General features: G+C 45.1%; 1 protein-coding gene across 2 annotated transcripts in view; it reads left to right on the plus strand.

Moving 5' to 3' along the window:
- Positions 1–4,661: 4,661 nt before the first annotated feature.
- The window catches only part of LOC144128438 (uncharacterized), a 115,499-nt gene continuing 99,959 nt past the window's right edge, over positions 4,662–20,201 (plus strand). Inside the window, exon 1 of one of the 2 annotated variants that reach the window (XM_077661839.1) lies at positions 4,662–5,019. Coding sequence is in view for 1 of the 2 variants with exons in the window: in XM_077661838.1 (XP_077517964.1) it covers position 5,023 (1 nt within the window). In the remaining variant the exon portion in view is untranslated. Of the gene's footprint in view, positions 5,024–20,201 lie in introns of both variants that reach the window. The other variant, XM_077661838.1, reaches the window with a different exon arrangement.

The raw sequence follows: 20,201 nt of genomic DNA on the forward strand, positions 1-20,201 counted from the left end.
AAGAGCTTTCACCCACCACCCAACCACCCAGGTCTACCCACCAGAAGCCCAGGGTGAAATTAAATTCAAAGACGCTATGGGAAGGCGCTCGATGTAGAAGCGAAATGCACACAAAACACTGGTAGCGCAGATTTATCGCGTCACATATCGTAACTACATTTCTATTGGTCAGTGCCTCTCATATGAATTTTCAATTACTAACACTCGCGCAGAAACCAGCTGTGCCCTTACGTTAGAGGAGTTTCTTGAAACATAGCCAACATGAGACAAAAATTTTGAAAAGTGAAAAATGGTAAAATAATTTTATGAAAATATTGACGGCAATGGTCTATTCGTCTGATATATGTAGCAAAATTTTTCTTTTAAAGTGTTTCCATCGATCACATCGAGCAGTTAAGACTGCCATAGAAAACCAATGGGGAACGCTTTTGACAGTAGCAAAAACGTTATTAGAAAAAAAAAATGCCCGACTGCCATCGGGTGAGCTGCGGATATATTGATTTTTGTATTGTAATCTTACTTTACATGAAAAAATTGCGTTCACAAACGGTTTCCCGTTCAAGAATACTTTTGTCCAATATTGTTGGTTATGCTGGGTCAAAGGTTCTACAAGAAAACAACGGCACGTTGTACAAATTCAACAAGTAAAGCTAGGTTGCAGATCCCCCCCCCCCCCCCCCCCCTCAGACAGTAAACCACGGGAATCACCGCGGCACTTTTGCCTTCTTTCAAATCTTTAGCGTGACTTGAGGACAGCTTGTTCAAAGACTTCAGCAAATAACAACGTAAATAAGTGTCACATGAATAACTTAGAATGAGCGCTTGCCTTGAGTGTCTCGTACCGATCGTTTCGCCATAAAAAGAAAGAGACATTTGCCTTGTACTGAAGCAAAGCAAAGTTCGGAAGCATCAAAAGATTGCCTGGTGCACTCCTCATCACTGATGTGTGTTGACTGCGAGCCTCGGGCAATTGTTCAGCATGCTTTGCTTTCTTTGAAGGCAATAAAGTTACTCTGTGCAAAGCCAATCATTAAAGATTTTGCTGCGGAATATTTTATTCAATACAGAAAGTATCCGAGAAAGTTTGACTATTTTACCTGAAAAAGCTTAGGGCCTCACCTATTTGCTCATTGCTTCGCCCACTCAGCTGCCAACAGTGGCACATGACATTGACGAAACTATACTGAGTGCTTTTATTGCAAGCAACTAAGTTGCGAGATTGTAGACAAAAATAGCGGAGAACTTCAAACGTAAGGAGCGGCCTAATTGTCATCTAAACTGCAATCAATGGATATCTGCTCTTACCACACATGCCCTGCATATTAATTTCCTTCAACCTCTGGAACCTTGACGCAAGGTTCAAGTTATTTGATTTGTGTGCACCGAGTGGGTGACTGTTCTTTCCACGTTGTACAAAAGTCTCGGCAGGACAAAAATTAAATACTTTAAAAGATCCTAATGGCTGCGAAAGTTAAACCCCGTGAAATGAGACATGTGTCATGGAATCGATTCGTCCGTCGATTCGTAGTATCATCAACTACGTGTCACAAAAGCAAGAAAGAACCAAACCTCGGAGTTTTTCTTCGAAATTGTTAGTTCTGATCGGAATCTTGATCCTGGAATACTTGCGACGTATTTGTCGAGTGATTGTAGCGGCGATGACAGCATATGTGTCCGAGTCTGATGCAAAAGGGACATAATTGCCTTGATCTGGCTTAACGACCCAGTGTATAACCCAAAGATTGTTGCCGTGTTAACGTCATTCACATGTGAAAAATCTTTTGCTTTGTATCCTCTCATATTGACTTGTGCGTAGGAGTGTTAATTATTTCAACGTCGCTGCTTTCTCAAAACGGGATATGTATGTCAGGCAGAACACTGCGTTTTTTTTACTGGAACGGTTGGAAATCTTTATCGACATTACGCTCTACATTAAAATGTGCTGAAAATATTTGGCTCATTGCAGTAGGACACTGCATGTGAATTCGTCAAGTATTACGATACAACCGCTATCATCTGTTGTCATTATTAGTAGCTACGTGTTTGCGCAGCACACCTTTATAAAGCGCTTGAGGTACCTGTCACTACTCTGGACAAATTGTGACCCTCGGCTGCTCTTTTAGACATTAGCATCGAAAATACAAACCTCTCGTTGTGTATCGGCTGAAAACGGCAGTAGCGTGACCACCTGGGGATCTTTAACGTCCACTGACATTGCAAAGCACACGGGCGCCTTTGCGTTCGGCCTCCATCGAAACGCGGCCGCCACGGTCGGGTTCGAACCCGGCTACTCCGGATTAGGGCGCTACTGGCCCGGAGTCCGGAGTACCGAGGTTGGAACCCGACCGCGGCGGCCGCGTTTCGATGGAGGCCGAACGCAAAGGCGCGAGTGTGCTGTGCAATGTCAGTGCACGTTGAAGATCCCCAGGTGGTCGAAATTATTCTGGAGACCTCCACTACGGCACCTCTTCCTTTCTTCTTTCACTCCCTCCTTTTCCCTTCTATTACGGCGCAGGTCAGGTGTCCGCCGAGATGACAGATACTGCGCCATTTACTTTCGTCAAAAACCAATTTCAATTCCAATGCTGTTTATGCTGTTGCATGCAGCTTGTTATTCTCAACAGCATGCTGTTGAGAAGCAAAAACATGCGTCTCTCTCTGTGGATGCTACACATTTGTATGCTTGTTTGTGAATGCACTTAGCCGTAATATGTGAGGAATGGCGTCCTGCGCTGGAGGAAATTTTAGATTGGGGCTGAAACCTCACCTTAAGAAGTTTTACATAAGGTTCGAAAGCCGTAAACGCCTGATTTGTTTCTCACATAACTTCGCTCTTGAGGCGCAGTGGTTAAGACGCTGGTTTTTTGTTGCGGAGACTCCGGTCGACTGATCAAAAGGGGCTTCGAGGGAGAAAAAAAGCTTACCAACCAGCGCGGAGGACGCATGTTCATGCAAGACCGACGCACGCTTCTTACTGGCCGTGCTGCTTGAGCGCAATCGGAGTCAGAATGCTGGTGCTGCTTTCCCTTGCAGGATGTCACTGCGGTGTCCTCCCCCCCGGGCGGGGGGAGGACGACCGGCGGTGCTGCACGAGCCAAGCTGTTGGAACAAAAAAAAATGAAGTTTGAATTGATAGCGCTCAACCTAACACTTATTGCGCTTCCTTGTAATTATTCGCCGTTGACATTCAATGCAACATTCGGGAGCGCTAGGCGGGTCTGTGTACAATGGAGTCACAAATTATCATGCGTTTGTCTTTGTGCAAACAACAAAAATAGTAAAAGAAAAAGCCAGTGACTTTACTGAGAAGTCCCACGTCAAACTCGCATCGAGTATTGTGAAAGAGGAAATAGAGTTGCGTGTTCACAATGGAGGTTAAACTAAGTTTCAAGGAACGATATTTTTGATCGCCTTTTAGGCTTTAAGTTCAGCTTCACAAATAAATGACATGCTCGAACGAACTATCGCATCATTCTTTCACTTTGCGCCGAAACTGATGCGCCGCAGCAATGTGATGAAAAGTGGCGTGACAGACGTTCACCTTTTTTTAATTTTTGCTTTTTTTCTCTCTTGTGAGCTCTCGGCAGAACGTTGTGAGCAGAGATTGAGAAACATGCACGGAGGGGCGATAAAGAGTCGAAGATGGCAGATATCATTTATTCGTATGTCGCCGCCATTTACATTCGAGACGACAAATTTTGAACCTTTAAACTGCTCCGATGACTGCGCTCCTGTTCTGTCTTGTCAACCAGACGCCACGCTCAAACTTTCTCCGCCACTAACCTAAGTTTTGAACTCTTCCGTTCATTGCACTCCCGGAGTTTTCCAATTACAATACCTAGCGCTTTGTTCCCATAACAAGTGCTTAGTTACGAAACTTCAATGCTTAAAATGCAAGCTTTTACTCTGCAAGCATGCGCTCTTGACTAAGAATTTGCACGCCGAGCAACAAAACCTAATCCCCAAGTCTCTGAGTGCGCATTCACGGCTGTCGTACTAACCTATAACGCACCAAAGCAAATCGGTGAGAGGAACGCCTGCAGGTAGAAGGAAAGGATCTTCTCTGCGATATCCTTTAATCTTCCTGAATGCTCGAACGGCATCCTTCCGTATCGCGTGAACTTTGCGTTGGCGTTTCCGAGCACAAAAGAGCGCTACACTGTCGTCAACGTAGTGTCACCCACCACCTCCGCCTTCTGCACCACATTTATAATCTTCCTTTTCCCGCTTAACGACATCGAGGAGGGGTGTCAAACACGCGAGAATCACGCACAGGTGCTGGCACTGAAGGAATTGGTCTGGAATTCTTTCTTTATCCCCTCTTCCGTACCGTTGTTCCTATTTCTATCCCTTTTTCTCTCCTCGCTTCAGAACGAAGCGGAGCGCGCCGCAGCAGAACGTTCCCAAATCCTCCTCCGCGCAACGGTTCCGACCCCACCTCCTCGGGAAAGACCGTATCGCGCGCTCTGCTCCCATTGGCTGGCCGCGCGCAGTCCCGCGGTGGGAAAGGGTGAGAAATAAAAAGGAGGGAAAGGGAGGAAAGCCGCGGGGAGGCGAAAAAGGGCCGAAGGGACCCGAGAGAGAAAAAAAAAAGAAACCCTTCACTCCCTCGCAGGTAGCGACGCCGAGTCCGTTTATAATCTCCGCCGGGCCGTCCCGGATCGCGTGTGTCCGCGTTTTCCGCGTTTTGCTGCAGTTGTCCAGCGCCGGCAGTGACGACGACTCGTCACAGGTGACGTCACACAGCTCGCCCTCTTCCAGCGCGCGTCCTCCTCAGCACGTGGCCGTGACGTGACAGCGACGTCAGGAGAGGCCAGCGAAAAGGGGCCGGCCAAAGCTAAGCGTGTCTGGTCAAAAAGCCGACGGCCGTCGAAGCGGGTGGAAGCGCACTACTGTTCGACGAACCCAGCGAACCTGGCCGAGCGAAACTTGGAGTCGGTCGGGGCTTAAGTCTGACAACGGGGATTTGCACCTGCCGTGCGTTCGACTAGTTGCCCTTCGACTCGGCGCACATCACAGGCAAGTACGAAGAATCGTGATTTCGTCCGTACTGCATCACTTTGTTCTGCTTCCTTTTTTTATTAGATCGCTTCGCTTATTAGATCCCTCCCCTCAATGGTTCCTTTTTCAGAAATTTACCTCTAGGTTCCTTTTATGCAAAATTTGTCGCCAACCTTCGCAAGCATTCCGTAGACCAGTGGACTATAGTTCACCAGAATAAAGGTGAATATAATTACCGGGTCTTAATTCTGGGTTTTAATTAAGAAAAAAGAAATATCAGGAATTGATGCTATGTTGCCGAAGAATGAACATGCATGTTAGAAAAAGCTTAAGCCTCGGCAAGAAACTTGAGGGAGCAGTGTTGTCATCGAAGTTTTTGGGCCTGGGTTGCTTGTCCTATGTGGTACAGCGCTTTATTTAGGCTCAAGTAGAGTCACAGGGTAATGTCATTGTCATCGAGTAAAGCGCCATTCGTACAAGCAGAACGCAGCATCACTCTTCCCCAGCATGTGACCTGACCAGTACGCGTAGTTGCAGTTCAGTATTTATCAAAGAACAACATGCGAAACAGTGGTAAGCCTTCGCTTATGGACTGGCTGATTCGCTTAAATTTGACCGAAGAAATCTGGTAGTTGTTTAGCAGCCGTTTTTGCGTACATTGAGTTGATCTCTCTCCGTTTACCTCACACTTGTTTATCTTGTATTTTTGGTGTCAACATGCCATTTCGTAGCGCATTAAGTTATTAGTGAATATTCTGCGTACCTCGAAAGTTCTTCGGAAAGCGAAAGCATAGGGACGTATCGAGAGCTGTCAGAATACACACTTGCACACGAAAGAGCACAGCTGCAGGATATAGTGGCCAATATTAATTTTTATACAAAAGGAAAATTTAAAGTTTGCTGATTAAGCTCCCAAGTATGCTTCGAGAACTGCGATCTCTTTGTTGCTCACTGCCCTCTTGCGACCAGCTGTCTTAACGTGTTTTATTTTACGAAGTTTCGTTTTTTCTCTTCCAGCCTCAGCTTGTTTTCTGAGAACGTCATTTAGTACACCAAATATGACAAGAAAATATTTTTTCTACATTACTTTCCGTATCTTGTTTCGCCGCACACATTAGTGTTCGCGTGCGCTGCTAAGGGTCACATCGGTGAGGTCAGCGTCGAAACTATCATTCTTCAATTAGAGTGCCAGCTGATAAAGCTAACCATTGCTGGAGCCGGCCTTGTCATGGTCCCAGTGTAGCGAATTACGTGGTACATAAACATCCTACGGGAATCGTAACGAGAAGGAAACGAGCTCTAGGGGCCGACGCAGCAAGTTTCAATATTGGAGATTTGCGTGGATACAGATCCCTAATAGTGTTACGTAGGCATCGGCCGGAAATCATAGCATAGTAGAAACAATCACACCAGGCCACGGGATGTGCAGCAACAGGCTCTCCACGATTGCGTTCGTGCTTGGAGCGCTGTACGGCTCTTTTACTGCAGCAGTCTGAACTTCCATATGTGGTCAGCTACATCTTAATAAATCGCTCTTCGCGCTCTTTCTTGGTTAGTGATGTCTTAGTGTAGAGTGCATCAAGAAGTAAATAGTTGTTGGTTATCAATATGCGTGCATTAGGCGGCAATTTTCGTTATGATTTTTTTTACTTTAGTTTTATGTGCAGCGTCTTCAGCACAGTGATGAATGATAGGGGCACTACACACTTATGCGGGGCTACGTGTTAGCAATGACCCTAGCAAGCACGTATTTCAACATTTAGTCGCGCTTCAGAGCCTGCACCCAGAAATTCTTGAAGATTTTGACGACGTTGGTCGGTGTCCGCATATTCTAATGGTCCCGAGGTGCAGACTCTGATGGCTCACAATTGTTTGCAGTTTACTTAAACGAGAATATATGTTGTCGCATGTTTTGCACTGTTTACCGCAGTCGTGAAAATCAACCTGAAAGTAAGATGGGAAACATTGCTCGCTAATTTGGTTAGGAATAGATGATAATCTCTTTCCTTGGCAAGAATTCAGTAACTATTACGTAGGTAGAACAATCTGGCATTTTAAATGCATTGGCGGCGATTAAACATAACAATCTAATGGTGATCTCTTAAATAAACCTCCTTCTCCAAAGGTAAACAAATAACCGCTTACAACGCGCGCAATTGCTTTTAGCGACAGGCTACAGTGCGGCAATATGGCGTTGAACAAAAAGTTGTAGCAAGAATGATTTTCATATATATTCAGTCTACATGGAAGTTGATTCCACAGCTAGGTTTGTTAGCATGAAAGTTGGAGGCCGAGTGGAAGATCTGTAAACTAGAGGCTGAAAAAACATGAAAATTCACGCACTCTACCAGAATAGCCAGAAAATTTGGCTTTCCACAGCAAGGAATGCAAGTGCACACCTCATTTTTTAGGTCCAGTGATTTGGGCATTCTCCAAAAAACGTCTAATAAATCAAATTCTTGAGACATACTGCATAAAAAAGGAAACGAGCGTTCTATTGAGCTCCTTTAGAATGAAGGTGAGCTCTTTGAATAAACATTTACAGGCCTCAATTGACACTTAGACAGAAACAAAGCGGTTAAATAGCTACAGTAATAAAAATGCAAAGAACCGATACATTCTTATTCCCAAGTGTTTAGTGGCTATACTTGCCAAGTGATCCAAGTGTTGATATCATGTGGTCCTTGTCTACGCGTCTTCTGTGTTAACAGTTCCGCAAAATATCCAAGCGTCAAAGCCACAGCCTGGTAGTTAGGTGGTGGTTGTCAGCCTGCTAGAGATGATGATGAACGAAAGGACAACAGAAAAACAAGCATCTTGAATGTTCCTCGAAAAACAGTTTCGAGCACTAGATTGTTCTACCGTTGCTTGAAGTGTGCTGCAAATATGTTTCCGAGGACTGTCCATTTAGTTGAGATGAAGTATACTTTAGAGGAATTAATTTCGCATTTAAGAAAGTGCATTTTTATATTCATTGCCAACATGCTAAAACCGGATGCATATTTTTTCGCGAATTTGGAACATGCTCGAAGCATGCTTTTGGGGAGGCATATCTACACAAATTTTAAGATTATATTTCGAATACCGAGCAAGAAATTTAACGAACCTATTTCCAACGTATATCTAGCGTATTCATGAATACAAACAGCAATTAGAATACAATATAAGTATCCCTCTGTATACTCCAAACGTATAACTTCTCTTCAAAGAAAAGCAGACACTGAATAATACAGGCTCAGATTGGGCGGACACGTCTCGTTTTCGAGGCTCGACCCCACTGCAGCAAGGTACGCGATTGCACGACGGGAAATCTCTTTCTGGACTCCAATGCAGAAGTTCCTATTGTTGACTTTGCAGAGCCGAGGCGCACTGTTGCTGACGCATGAGCGTAGTTTTAATGTTGATGGCCGGGACGCACTCGCAACAGTCTAGAATCAATTGTGATGACGCGCACAGTGCTTAGCTTCGAAAGGCCTTGCCCTAAACCAAAATAACGCCTTGCTGCGATGAGAGGCACTGGCGGTTGATGCCAAAACAAACGCGAGGTCACGGGCTTTCGCAAGGCTGAATGTAGTGAGTGTGAAAAATGGAGCACTTTGACAGGTAGGACGTGCGGACCAACGACACTCTTCTTCTCAGTAGTGTGCCTGTTTGATGTGTACTTATTTCTGCGAATGTTTCGTAAGGCACTTATCGTTCCTAAACCTCTGCAATCTTTTGAACGCGATGGCGTTAGGGGTCTCGTTCAGTGAGAAACCCGGCGTCAGCGGCGTTTACGTGTCGAGAAAAGCAGGCGGCCCGCCGATCAGCTATGTCACGTGAGCTACTGACGACATCACAACCTGCCCACCATGTCAACCGGATTGTGAGCACTCTGCCCACCGTGGCAGATGGTGGCTAAAATATTTAATGGTCGCGCGGGAGGTTCTTTGGGAAGAGCAAACTATGTCTCACAAGCCCCACCGGTGGCTGCTATGTTTGAAACAGCCACCTTCCTGATCAGTGGCGCATTGTTTAACCGTTGCACCACTGCGCCAGTAGTGGTATGAGTAGCAAGACTTTCATTTCAGCTACTTGGTTGTAGCATGACATGGTTTATGCAAAAAGCGTACAGGCGCTAAGAGACGAAGACATTCACACTCAAGACAGGACAGGTATGAGTAGACTCCACAATGTATGAACTCAGAGAATGACTAATTCCGCACATATGGGCGTGTACACAGAACCTAGGCGACAGAGAAGGAGTACCATCCCGGGAGGGATCTCCAATGCTATCGCATTGTGCTCCTATAGGTATGTTAATCGTTCTGAGATGGTGAAAGGAAGAACAGTGTGGGCGAAGTGATACACAAAGAGGACCTCACACCGCTGAAGGGACCCATTAACGATATCGTTTCATACACTTAAGGCGGAGCTTAAGTGTCCCCACAAGTTTTAGTTTGCCTTCCTTAATTTTTCTTTCCTTCTCCTTCAGTTGTAAATACACGTGAAAGTATGTACACATCGTTTAGTTAAGGTCATTTGGCCTTTCTTTCTTCCTAGACTCTGCAGTGCATTTCCGTTACCTTTCAGTAACGCAACCTCATGTTTTCCCAGCAGCTTTCCTTTTCTGCTTCTTGAGGATTAGTTAAGGCCATCTGGTTTTTCATTTTTGCTTGAGAATCGTCACTAACACGGCCTCCTGTTCACCGTCCCTCCTTCCCGAGCAACCAGTCCTCGCTTTGCCATCGGCCTGTAAAGCGCGTTTTGTAACACTAGGATAACTACTGCGGAGAAGCCAGATTTACAAAAGTAATCTGCAAAAATGATGTTGGCGGCGGCATGGGTTGCCCAACATGGAGAGGTAGTCTGAGCTCACAGAAAGAAGCAAAAAAAAAGAAACAAGATAAAGAGACAAGTGACCCGACTCAAGTGTATCCCATATGTCTGCGTGCAAGACTACCTATCTTGTGAAAGCATATTATCTATGAACCCGCGTCTCTAAGTGCCCCACCATGCTACCCTCACTTTTCGTGCTTCCCTCTTATCACCTCACGTGGCCTCGATATACCGCTTCACCAAGCTCACCACAGTCTGTCCTCTGACCTCTCCTCGCCACGGATATCCGACATATCGAGGGGACGCGTGATCCTACGTCGCCTCCACCACTACACAGTGCCCAACAAACGTGCGACGAAGAACGCTCGCACTTGAGCCGGAAGGAGTTACATATCTCTTTTGCGCACTTGTAAGGCTCACTCGCTGCAAAGAAAGTAAGTTAATCGCAAGCGGTGTTTCAAGTTTCGTGAAAGCGCTCACAATTTTTGTTCTTGTCAGTCCCACTGTCACTCTTGTCAACTGTAGCAAGCCGTCTTTATGTATTGTGCACGTACTAATGCTTTCCAGCGGTCTTGTTTTCAACGTCGTTGTTCACTTCAAGCCATTCACTATGCTTATTTTAATAATCCGCATTGCGAAAAAAAAAGGCTGAAAACACTCTGTTAAAGAGGTAAAGGCACAACATTTCGAACGCAAACGATATGATTTCTTTCATGATCGTAAGGATATGCCTTCTAGCAAGTTCCAGTTGCAGGCGTTCAGTGGAACACAATTTAATTTCACTTTGAATGCTGTCTGAGAAACCTCTCGGCATTTCTATCCACATCGAGTGACATCAGTGCATCAATCATAGGGACGTCTCTGACACCAGTGGTTCCCACAAGAACAACCAGTGCTTGCCGACGACGTCGATGACGCCGATGTCATCAGTATTGTAGTAGCCCAGGTTGGCCGGTCGACTTTGACGTCAAGTTGCACTTCGGCGTTGGTGCCGACCGAGACCGAAATTGCCGGTACAGATTTGTTTGTAATGAATTATTAACGCTTCACACTAGTGTTTTGACCTCATTTTTGTGATTATTACGCTCGTATGCCTCTTTCAAGGCAAAAAAAACAGGCACCCCAGAACTGTATCTAGTGCGTGAATGCAGCCAATGATTACCTCCTTGTATGCCAAATAATTGCTTGGAAGCAGCAGATTCGTTCGATGCTTCCGCCATACGTTTCACTCCCGAAGCCTCAACGACAGATCTCGTTTGTAAATAAGAAAACAAATATATTATCTATGGCGACACAGAGAGTTCTCTACAAAAATCTAAAAACCTTACCGTGATATTTCGTTACAGATCAAGCGTTATACAAAGCAGGCCCAGAACATATTGTCTGCTATCGAAACCTCGCCGCAATTGTCGTGGCTGTTTCAGCAACAATATTAAGTTACACGTAGCAAAGCTTAAGTGTAGCGCTTTGCATCATGTCTCATAATGAGCTAACCTGGAACTCTTCCTTCGGACGCTTGTAACACCTACAGTATTCTGGAAGAGAACGGAAGCTTATTATTGTAGCGTGAGCTACACTGGCCGAGGTTGAGCACTTTCGCGTGGCTCCTGGAGAGCCGTGCTGCGCATGCGCGAGGAACAGTGACGTCACACGGTGCACAGCTGGCGCGCCAGAGCTGCCACCGCCGCGCGCGCGCGCCTCGCTGGTCTGCGCATTCCAGAAGAGTGACGTCATAGCCGCGGCAGACGCACTGGCGCCGGCGTGTGCCCATCTGTGCGCCTCCGTTGCGCAGTAGCCAAGTCTGGCGCTGCGCCGGAGTCGCTTGGCAGCGCCTCTCATTTTGTGCGCATGCGCAGAGGTATCAGTGGGGCATACATATAGTGGGGCGTTTGCCAGTGTGGTATAGCCATGGAGAAGGAGAGCGAAATTTCTGCTCAGCGGCAATTGATGTCCAGCGGTTCAGCGTAGCTCACGCTACGTATTTCCTGGCATAGCCGAGCTAAGCCACTGCTAATTTTTTTGCGACAATGTGTGCGCTTATGGGAGAAATATGAGCAGAAATGAGGCAGAACTTTTCGGGAGATTAATTTGCCTTATTGCTTGTGATTACGCAACATCAGATCACTCGCGACCAGTAAACGGCCGATGCAAGAAAAATGATATTTTTTCCCCGGCCTTTCAACGCTCTCACTAAGCAAAGGGTACCAAGAGCTGAGATAAATCACGAGCAGCTAACGGAATACAAGACGCTCCGATATAAGTATTTCAAAGAAAAACTGATTTTCAGTTTGTAATCATCCTTGAAATTCCGCACAACATTTTTCCTCAGTTGAGAGACGATACGGCTTCTATGTGCTTGCGTGTGCTGCCTGTGGAAAGATATTCAGATGCGTAGAAACGACGCTACGAGGGAGACGCGGTGTGTCGCACTCGGGCAAAAATCATCTTTGAGAACTCTGATTGTTATTGCGCATAGGCGACGTAAGCGCGATTTTGAAGGTACTTAGTTTTGGCACAAGACATTGAATGGATGCAAAAAAAGCGCATTTTATTCAGCGCTCTGTCGAAAACAACTGAAAACAGGCTTGAAAGGGTTGCTCATTTTCTGGCTGGTCAGCCAGCCATTTCGGACGAGGTCTTAATGTTTTCTGCAACAGAGACTGGAAAATTAATGGATTGTTCTTATTGAGGGAATAGCTTTGCCGCTAAAATGCTGCCCATTCGTTTCAAAAAGTTGTACACAACTGTAAAATGTGGCGCCTAGTTTCCGTACAAAACGTCGCGCATTTGTCTGTGGATATGCGAGTATGTGTACATGTGGCTCATGGGGTTTTAGTCCCAAAGCGACTACGACTATGAGGGACGTATGTGTACATGTGTGCGCATCTACGTGTCAGTGCGAGTCTCTGGATCTCCGGAACGCTGAAGGCTGGACATAAGCACGCTTTCTGAGTTTCTTTTGCCAGACGTTGTTTTATCTCCATTCTGTCGTCATGCATTGCCTTTTGATGCTGAACTACGCGAAGGTATAGCAGGTGTTCGGTTTTCGTGAGTTCTTTTACGAAGTTTCTAAAATTCTACGAAGCTTTTGCTCAAAAAACGGTTCGGGTTATTACCTTTTCCGATGTACGTAAGTCCAAATACACTTTTAGCGGAAGTGTATCTGACTTACCACTTGTGTGAAGATTCTGGTTTCGTCCCAGTCACTCGGGTGATGGTAGGGGTGATCTGCTGCTTAAAGATATCAAATTTAATATGAAATTTATTAAATTTAGGATTTTTTATTCACTATGCATCAAATTATTTCTTTTTCTTAATTGGCTGGAGCGCGGGGAGGGTTGTGATGCAGGCTGGCTCATGAAAAATTCTGAGCAAAGCGTAGTATATTTTTCCTTTTTCTTTTGATAAACAGCGCAGCTTATAACAACAACGTACCCTGAAGTCATAGTATCGCGTAACAGTATCTTTTCCTTATTCCGTTTTTTGCAAAACATAACCTATTTACTAGAGGCGATTCACTTGGCAAATACGTAACCTATTTACTAGGGGCTGTGCACTTGGCAATACAATACTTAATTACTAGCAGCGGCTCACTTTTCCTAAGTACAACGTGGTTACCTGATAACACGAAACACACGCCACCTCTCCTGATACCGTTTAGCGTTCGCGTGATGAGTCTGAAACCCCTGCACTCTTGGTGCAGTTCCGGGTTCTGGCACTAGAGGCGTGAAACAGACGCACGGCAATCTTCACAAGGTAATTGTAAGGTCGTGGCTAATTTCATACCGCATGCTTCCATGCAGAAAACAATCTCGGCCCTTTCATGGAAAGCTGTAAAGAAGCTCCCTTAACAAATTCCCCAAAAATAATACGCAATCCAGGCTTCAACGACGTGTATAATTGCTCAAAAAGTGGCGTTTGACCTCGCCGAAGAACCGTCCAAAAAACATGACGTCAGGAGCGTGTTCCAAACTTCATGCAGCTGATGTGTGCATTCCGCGTGCACAAGAACTATGCAGGCAGAACAATGGACGCTCTTTGTGGCAGCTGCATGTTGCCCCCAGCTGTTCACTGGTAATGCTATGCGCCCGAGTTTGTCGGGCTTCTTTGGAGCCATTGTGCACAGAGAAGGTACGTATGTTTGTTCTTTCGAGCAATTTACTTCGATTCTGTTAGACACGCCCGAAGTTACAGAGCAGAATCATGCCCAGCTTTCCTGGACATCACCAACTGGCGCCATCTGTTGGCCACCAATAATGAACACCGCTTAACTGATGGAGAGTATGTTTATTTGTAATCCAGACAAAACTAAAGGCTCCCCTGAAATGGTATGTGAATATGTTAATACTGATCGCTTATTTTTACTACATGCTGCAGAATCTGACTTAAAAAATGCTTCCTGCGCTCACACCGAAGAGTTTTGACGTCCATAGGAATAGAATGCAAAATATTTATTTCGTCAGAAAAGGCAAAATGCAGATGATCACTGCTAGATGGCTATCAGTCCACGGCTGACAGCGACCCGAGTAATCCATTCAATGGCTCGAGTTTGAACACCCAGGTCTGAGCTGACCAACACGGCCACCATTGCTCGAGAGTAGGAACTTGTATTAAAGATTCCGGTGGCGGCTTCTCTTTACAATTCCACAAAATGTGAGCGTAAGTGGCTATTTCGCCACATAGAGTACATCAGAAATCAATGAGGTGTGCCAGACATTCAAAGTTCCCGCGATAATTTTTGATGCAGAGCGCCATGCCACACGTGGCAGGAGCCGCTATAATAACCTTTTCCAGATTTTGTAGGCTTGGAATAAACAACAAAAAATGGGGTGGGGGTGACTACAAAAGAAGAATGCGTGTGGTGGTGTGATATATTAAGTCTATAAACATGCAAGTAAAAACTTGCTGAGCGAAACTGCCAGGTGACTGGATTACAAACGAGGATGCTCATTATTAATAATTGGTTTAATAATAATTGGTTTCTTGGGGGAAAGGAAAATGGCGCAGTATCTGTCTCATATATCGTTGGACACCTGAACCGCGCCGTATGGGAAGGGATAAGGGAGGGAGTGAAAGAAGAAAGGAAGAAATAGGTGCCGTAGTGGAGGGCTCCGGATTAATTTCGACCACCTGGGGATCTTTAACGTGCACTGACATCGCACAGCACACGGGCGCCATAGCGTTTTTCCTCCATAAAAACGCAGCCGCCGCGGTCGGGTTCGAACCCGGGAACTCCGGCTCAGTAGTCGAAAAAAAAGTAAAAGTGGGCATCCTTTTCTTGTCGAAACCATAGACGTCGGAATACTCTATTGCTCTAAAACTGGATATACCTCAACCGATAGCCATCTCTTTTGTACACAGTATGAGGCTGAAAATGTTCGCTTCTGTTTGTATCCTAGGCACATCACCGCGCTTTCCTCTGAAAAGTCTGCTGAAGGTGTCTTCAGGGTTTCTTCTACGTGTGCTGGACGCCTGAGGGCAGCCTGACGCTTTATCAAAGCGCAGTCGTGCATTCTGCATTCGGGTTTGTTGTCATGCTCTTTCATAGCAAATAGAACCTAACTAAAGGTTTCGCAGTTGTTTTTTTACCTATATGCTTCAAATTGGCACTTGTGGGCTGATTTCGCTGACTTTCGCTTCCTTTTAACACGATAGCGTTAAGGGTTCTGTTCAGCGGAGATCTCAACATCGTAGTTAGCGTTGGCGTGTCTAGAAAATCCGCATTGGTTGACATTTCCTTGATGTCACACGTGGAGCTACGGTATCTAAAAGTGATTAAAAGGTTAGATAAATTGTGACTATAAGATCGCAACATGACTCGAACGTCATTATGGCATGTAAAAATGTAAAGTAAATTTATCGCGTTGCCCTCACCTGCCTTTCAGTCATCAAGGCATTTTTCTTCAAGATGCTTTTTGTTGCACTGATGCAATGTTCGATGTACATGAACTATGCACAAACCATTACGAAATCAGTGGAAAATCAACACGATCCCTAATACGACACCCCTAAGCAATCAAGCACAATAAAAGAGGCAATGTAGGGCACATCACTAAGAGCGATGGCAACTCCACTTCGAAATTGATCTGGGCATACATTTATTTTAGGTGTACTCATTCTGCTGAAGTGGTATTTTACAGAAACAACAGATTCACAATATCGGTTCATCATGCATGTTTTCCAGAGAATCTATATTCCAATTAAAAAGATCATGCCTGGGGGTTCATCAACATATGGCAGTACACTGAGATATCGTGCAGAATGCGGTGTTAAATCGTCTTTTTTTTTTCAATGTCTGTTGCATGATATCCCAGGAGACTACTACTGTCCGTTGCATGGTATCCCAGAAGACTATTGCATCTTTGCAATTAATGAACCTATGCTAAATCATTTCTGGGGCGTCACAAAGGCGGCAATTTAACGTATACACAAAAATGCTCTTTTTCTATAACCATGTTTCAATGGACAATGTCTCGATGTATAGCTTATCGCAAAATGTCTTTGTACATGACGATAGGGACATTTTACGTATTATTTTGAGTACGTTATGCCGTCCAGTAAACCAAAATACCCAGAGCTGTACATGGGCGGAAGGAACAGCATACAAATTAAATCCTTGTGCAATCGTTCCCACGACACTGAAAACAGGAACTCAGCCCCACAATCACGAACAATCAGGAACATTATAAGACAGAGCGAGGCTCGGTAAAGTATGATCTAAACTGACTTGAAAGAATACACACACTTTTGGGTAAGTAGTGTCATGGAAGAACATGAAACGTGAAACTATCTGTCGGACATGCAGGTGGACTAAACCAAGTTCACCAGCGCTCACAGGTCGTAAATGTTTATCACGCCTCATGGATTTAAAAGACGAACCCCACATACAAGTAGCAAAAAAATCCATTAAAATGCTTAATATAAAGTCTTGCGCAACAGATAATTTGGAGCACGCAATAATTTTTTGGTACCCACAAACAGATAACGTGCAGTCACCCTCCCAAAAATCGAGCGACCACGAAAGACAAATGTCTGAGCATAGAGCTGAAGGGTTGATACGCGGTCTTTCCAGTAGTGGGCACTATGATTACAGGCGCTCAAAGTGACGCCAATGTACTTGGGTGGCCTACGTGTCTATAGCATACCGGCATATTCAGCAGCCACTTAGGCACGTTCGTTGGACTTGAATAAAGGGAGGACTCGTGTGACTTGTCCGACAGTGTCCGTGTCTTCGAATTGATATGCAAAAAGGACCCAAGGTCGTTTAAGGGACCCTTTAAAGCTATACTCTTAAGGCGGAGCTTAAATGTCCCCCGAACTTTTTCTTCTATTTAGAAGCTTATACGCCCAACAAGTTGAATTAACAAGGCTGATTCTCATTATTTCTTACGTATCCAATATAGCTTAACCCAGCGCTAGGCGTCTATAGAGTAACGCATGTCGTTCTTAGCTGCGATTGATTGGTACTAGAGAGGGAGGGGTCTAATATTTCTCAGGCTATTTATAATAATCATGCTGGTCCTAATTTCATTTCATTCATTTGTGTCTTAAAAGCTGGGATGTATTATACAAGAAGAAGGGAGAGGGCATGCATAAAGGTTCTGGTGGCTGGAAAACAATATAAAAAATGAAGAAAAGGAAAAAAAAATGAAAGTCAATAATGCGAAACCCGCCGAGCTGGACTAGCTACCCCAGGTTTTCCTTTAACGTGAAGACACGTCATTGCTCTGCTTCCGGGTAAAGTAAGTAAAATGTGTTCTTAGCATTGTGCATAAAATGTGTCACTGAAATAGGAAATCTCTATTTACGCTTTTGCTCTTCGCATAACAAAAAAAAATGAAAGGCAGGCAAGATTCATGTCTTCGCGATTCTGCGCCTTCGTGATGAAAAATAAGGGGTGCAGGAAGAATCACTGCAAGCGTGAAATGAGCGCAGCAAAGTATGGAGCCCAACCGCATCTTATGAAATACGGCTGCACAGCTTTGTATTGCGCTCTCGGGGGCGGGTTTCCGGCGGCCAGAATTGTTACGGATATAAAAGGCTAAACGAAAAATTAGAATCTAGCTGCGCTTAAACGATTCGGTTAAGTATAAGGCACTTACTTTCTACCCATACATGTAAGCACTGCACGCGAATCTATGGTTACTGTTTATCCCGCTTGTGTTAAGGAAGAAAAAAAAATTTCATTGTTAAGAACGTTGTTCAGTGCACTCTTCTCACTGTCTCTCTCTCTCAGTTCTTGCCGGTTGCTGCGTACTGTAAGGTTTGAGTGGTTTTGCACTTGCTTCGAAGGTGCGTTGTCCGTAATGCTGAGTAATAATTGCGGATGAAAAGCAGCGCAGGGGGAAATATCTCATGTGTGGCATTCAACAAAGGCAAATTGAGTGGTTATACAACGTGGCGATGGTAGCCTGAGAGCGACATTAGGGCACCAGCCTTTTCTATTCGATTCTCTTTTCCGGCAGAGCTTTACAGCGATCGTTGTCAGCTCCAAAATGCGGAATTAGGATAGGAACTCTCCTCCAGGGAAAAACTATATGAACTTTGAGGCACCTTCGAGAACAAGCATGCACAAGGACGCCAAACTGTGTCTGGAAGTGTGTTCCACGCGATGCAACTTTTTAGCTGAGATAATTTCTCGCCCTTCCGCGCCGGGGTTACACTGGCCCTCACAAAGCAGCGTGACAGCGTCACATTGTGCATCTAGAAGCTTCGACTCAGGGACCCTTAGTGCTACCGAAGCCTAGTTATTGGGGTTCGTGAGCTATGATACCACCCGTCAAGTAAAACGTCACAGCATGGGATAAAACGGCGGGTCATTCCTGCACAATAAAAACGCTCAAGCGTGTGACGCAGCCATTGTAGCAAAGAAATAAAAAAAAGCAATGCCCGTAAATCAGCCCTACAGAGCGGTGTCGCGGCGGTTCTAAATAGCAAAGGACTTCGCCGCAGCAAACGGGGCTGCGGCAGACGCAGCCACTCAAGCCGCATACCGCACCAGTCTCCGGCTCAGGCGCAGTCCGGAAACGTGTCGGCGGCTGCGAGGAGCCACGGCAGTGTGACCATGATAGATGTAGAGTGGTAGTGCTGCTTGCATAGAAGGCCATACGTTCAAAACATTGAGGCTTATGGTGCGCAGCCAGCACCCTTTTCGAAACGTGAGGCGAAATAAGCAATGACGTCATAAATGAAAAGCAACAAAAACTCGTGACGTCATAAGCAAGTGTTTTCTGGCGGTAAAAATAAGATTTCGAACACCTCGAGGTTCCTTGCGACACACGAGACAGTTCTGAAGAAAGAAGATCATTGCCGACTACACACGCCATTTTTCAGTAGTTGATTCTTGTTGCATCTTTTTAATTCGCCCTCGCCTCATATGACACGCTGAATTGAAAGGTGTTACCGTACCAGACAGGCCCAGCTATTTGCCTTAATGCCCGAGAGGTACATTAGGAAAATTATTCTAACGCCTTGTTTGCTAGCTACCTCCAAATTATGCGCCACCATGTAAACGTAAGGTACGACTACAGGTCTTATCGCAACGTCCCCGTCAAGTTGGCTTTTTTGCTTACGGGCCGTCCCTTCATACTTTGTATCAGGCACTCCGTTACAGCCACCGCCATGCGTTCGGGATAACCCACGGATTGAAGCCCCATGAGCTGGTTATTAGAGCTCTCCTTCATCATGTGGAAGCAGGATCTCTGCAAAGCACACTCCAGCGCTTGCTTCATGATTTCTCTCTTGATTATATTAAAATGCGCCAAATCGTAAGTCAGTAAATACTCACAAAGCCTGTGCCGATAGCACCAACAGACACCTTTGTTTTGTGTGCAACTTAAGGTTTAGGTCTCAAAACAGCAGGCAATCATGCTCCGACAGTTCAGATATAAACGTGAATCCTTTCCCGCTACGTTGAAAATCAGTTAGGACTTGCTGCAAGGTTTCACAATAAAGCCCGTCATTTTGTTTTCTTAGAATGATTAAAAAGTCGTCAATATATCTACAGACTTGGAAAACTCTCTCAGGGTCAAAAGTTTAAAGCATGGACCGGTCGGTCAGTAGACGCCGGGAAGATGCTGCATAAGACAGGTGCGACACAGGACCCAATGCATATTACCAGGCGCTGTAAATACAACCGATTGTTAAAAGCGACAAAAGTAGCATGCAGGTAAAGCTCCAATAGGGCCATGAAACTCTCGACGTTCATAGCAGCGGTATTTGGGAAGGGTATGATGCTATTTACTTCAATACATTCTTTACCTGAAGTAAACAGTTTCTGGTCAGGGATAGAGTAAAAAAAAAAAGGTTTACTACATCTGCCAAAAAAGCATAGCCTACATCTTCCGCTTTCTTATTAAAAAACTCACAGACCACAGGGGAGT

Source organism: Amblyomma americanum, chromosome 4 (genome assembly GCF_052857255.1).
Source record: "Amblyomma americanum isolate KBUSLIRL-KWMA chromosome 4, ASM5285725v1, whole genome shotgun sequence".
NCBI classification, from domain to species: Eukaryota; Metazoa; Arthropoda; class Arachnida; order Ixodida; family Ixodidae; genus Amblyomma; species Amblyomma americanum.